Here is a 1,881-nt window from a genome sequence, read left to right on the forward strand (position 1 = left end):
CCTGTTCTCTTGCAATTTTTTTACTTTGGAGTCTGCAGTCTCTTTAATGTAACTTTTTATTTTTAAGATTCAAGTATGGAAGAACAACTAAGGAGGCTGCAGGAAGAAAGAACCTGTAAAATATGTATGGATCAGGAGGTTTCCATCGTCTTCATACCCTGTGGCCATTTGGTAGTCTGTAAGGACTGTGCCCCTTCTCTCAGGAAGTGCCCAATATGCAGAGGCACAATTAAAGGCACTGTTCGGACATTTCTTTCATGAACCGGTACGGTGATCATTCAACACAGCCATCTTGATTGCTTTAAGAGAATGCAGTTATAATACAACGACCTTTATAAAAGGACGAATACATATAATGGACATGGTTTAGTATGGTTCATTAAGTAATGTGTTTGAATATATTATATGTAGCTCTTCTAGCAGAATAACAGCCTGTGCTTGCATAATTGTATAACGTTTCTCTGTAGAGTGTATGGGGGAAAAAAATGAGTTGTCTCTACTATGCAGAGTTGCATTAGGGCCCAACTTGTCTAATCATGAGTCCATAACAATATGAGGCCAAGCCCTAGTGGGTGAATATCCATTCTGGCCTCTTGCTAGGGGATTCCTAACACATGATTGGGTTTACACTACTGTCCAAGGGATAACCGATATTCCAGATGGGTGACAGCTGCAGCAAGAACATGGCAGGCATTAAAGTTGCTTGTATACTGCAACACAACTTGCTTGTATATTCAACAACTTTTGGCAGATGGATTCCTCTGCTGTGCCCATTGTCACGTTATTTTGGCTTTCCTTAAAACTAGAGATATCCATATTCATTTAGCCAAAATCTGAATTTTCGAGGAAGGAATCCTAATTTTCTTATTCGAATTGTCAAAAAAAATAAAGCAAATCCAGAATTTGGTTTATCCCTACTTAAGTCAGAAACTGCAATTACTATACATATGTGTATTAAACAACGTGCAGTTTGCTTATATCCATGTATATTACTGACCTACTTACTGCAATAATCATAACAAGGGAAGTCTATGGTTTATCCTAATAAGATTTGACTGTAAATAAATTTAGTTGTCAATATTGCTATTGTGCTTGCTGGTGTAGTGTGCCTTTTTATCGTAAGAGTCGTTTTATATCATCCACAATGAGTTTTAGGCTATTAATAACTCGGAAATGTACCCCATTTCATGACTGTTCTAACCAGCGGTAAGGTTACATAGAGTGTAAGGCTGAATAAAAATTCTTTAGTACCCTCACACTGGCCTGCGCTGGGACACCCAACAAAATAAAAAAAATTGGGGGGGGGCATGTGGGGGCCCTATGTCGTCTAAAGGAATTCATTTCATTGAACCAATAAGTGTATTTTATTTTTATTTGTAATATTGGTGTGTAAGTGCCATCTCAGGTAATTTTGTCTGGTCATGTGCTTTCCAAAAGATCCAGTGCTGCACTATGGAACTGATTTCTGGCAGGTTGTTGTTTCTTCTACTCAATGTAATTGAAGGAGTCACAGTAGGACATGGATTTCTACTATTGAGTGTTCTTATGTCTACCAGGGAGCTGTTATCTTGTGTTAGGGAGCTGCTATCTTGTGTTAGGGAGCTATCTGGTTACCTTCCTACAGTGTCGGACTGGTCCACCGGGATACCAGGAAAAGTCCCAGTGGGCCAAGGTGTCAGGTGGGCCCTCATGCTGCTATACATTTGCCATATTTCATGGCTATTCCCAAATTCTATGAGAACAAAAAGAGGCTAAATAGATGGAATAATAGATTATAGTATGTAAAAGAAAGAGACTAGGAGAATAGAGGTTGAGTGAGGAGAGGAAGAATAATAGTACTAAGAGTGGGCCCCTGGTCTAAGATTAATTGGTGGGCCCCTA

The 1,881-nt window shown here is 39.2% G+C and overlaps 1 protein-coding gene across 5 annotated transcripts in view; it reads left to right on the plus strand.

Annotated features, from left to right (window-relative positions):
• birc2.S (baculoviral IAP repeat containing 2 S homeolog) overlaps positions 1-1,091 on the plus strand; it is a 42,010-nt gene extending 40,919 nt beyond the window's left edge. For all 5 annotated transcript variants that reach the window (XM_041582906.1, XM_041582905.1, XM_041582907.1 and 2 more), the window contains 1 exon segment: positions 68-1,091. In XM_041582906.1, coding sequence (XP_041438840.1) covers positions 68-261 — 194 coding nt within the window. In that variant the 3' untranslated portion in view covers positions 262-1,091.
• Positions 1,092-1,881: the final 790 nt, after the last annotated feature.

The sequence above is a fragment of the Xenopus laevis genome, chromosome 2S (genome assembly GCF_017654675.1).
Source record: "Xenopus laevis strain J_2021 chromosome 2S, Xenopus_laevis_v10.1, whole genome shotgun sequence".
NCBI lineage: Eukaryota > Metazoa > Chordata > Amphibia > Anura > Pipidae > Xenopus > Xenopus laevis.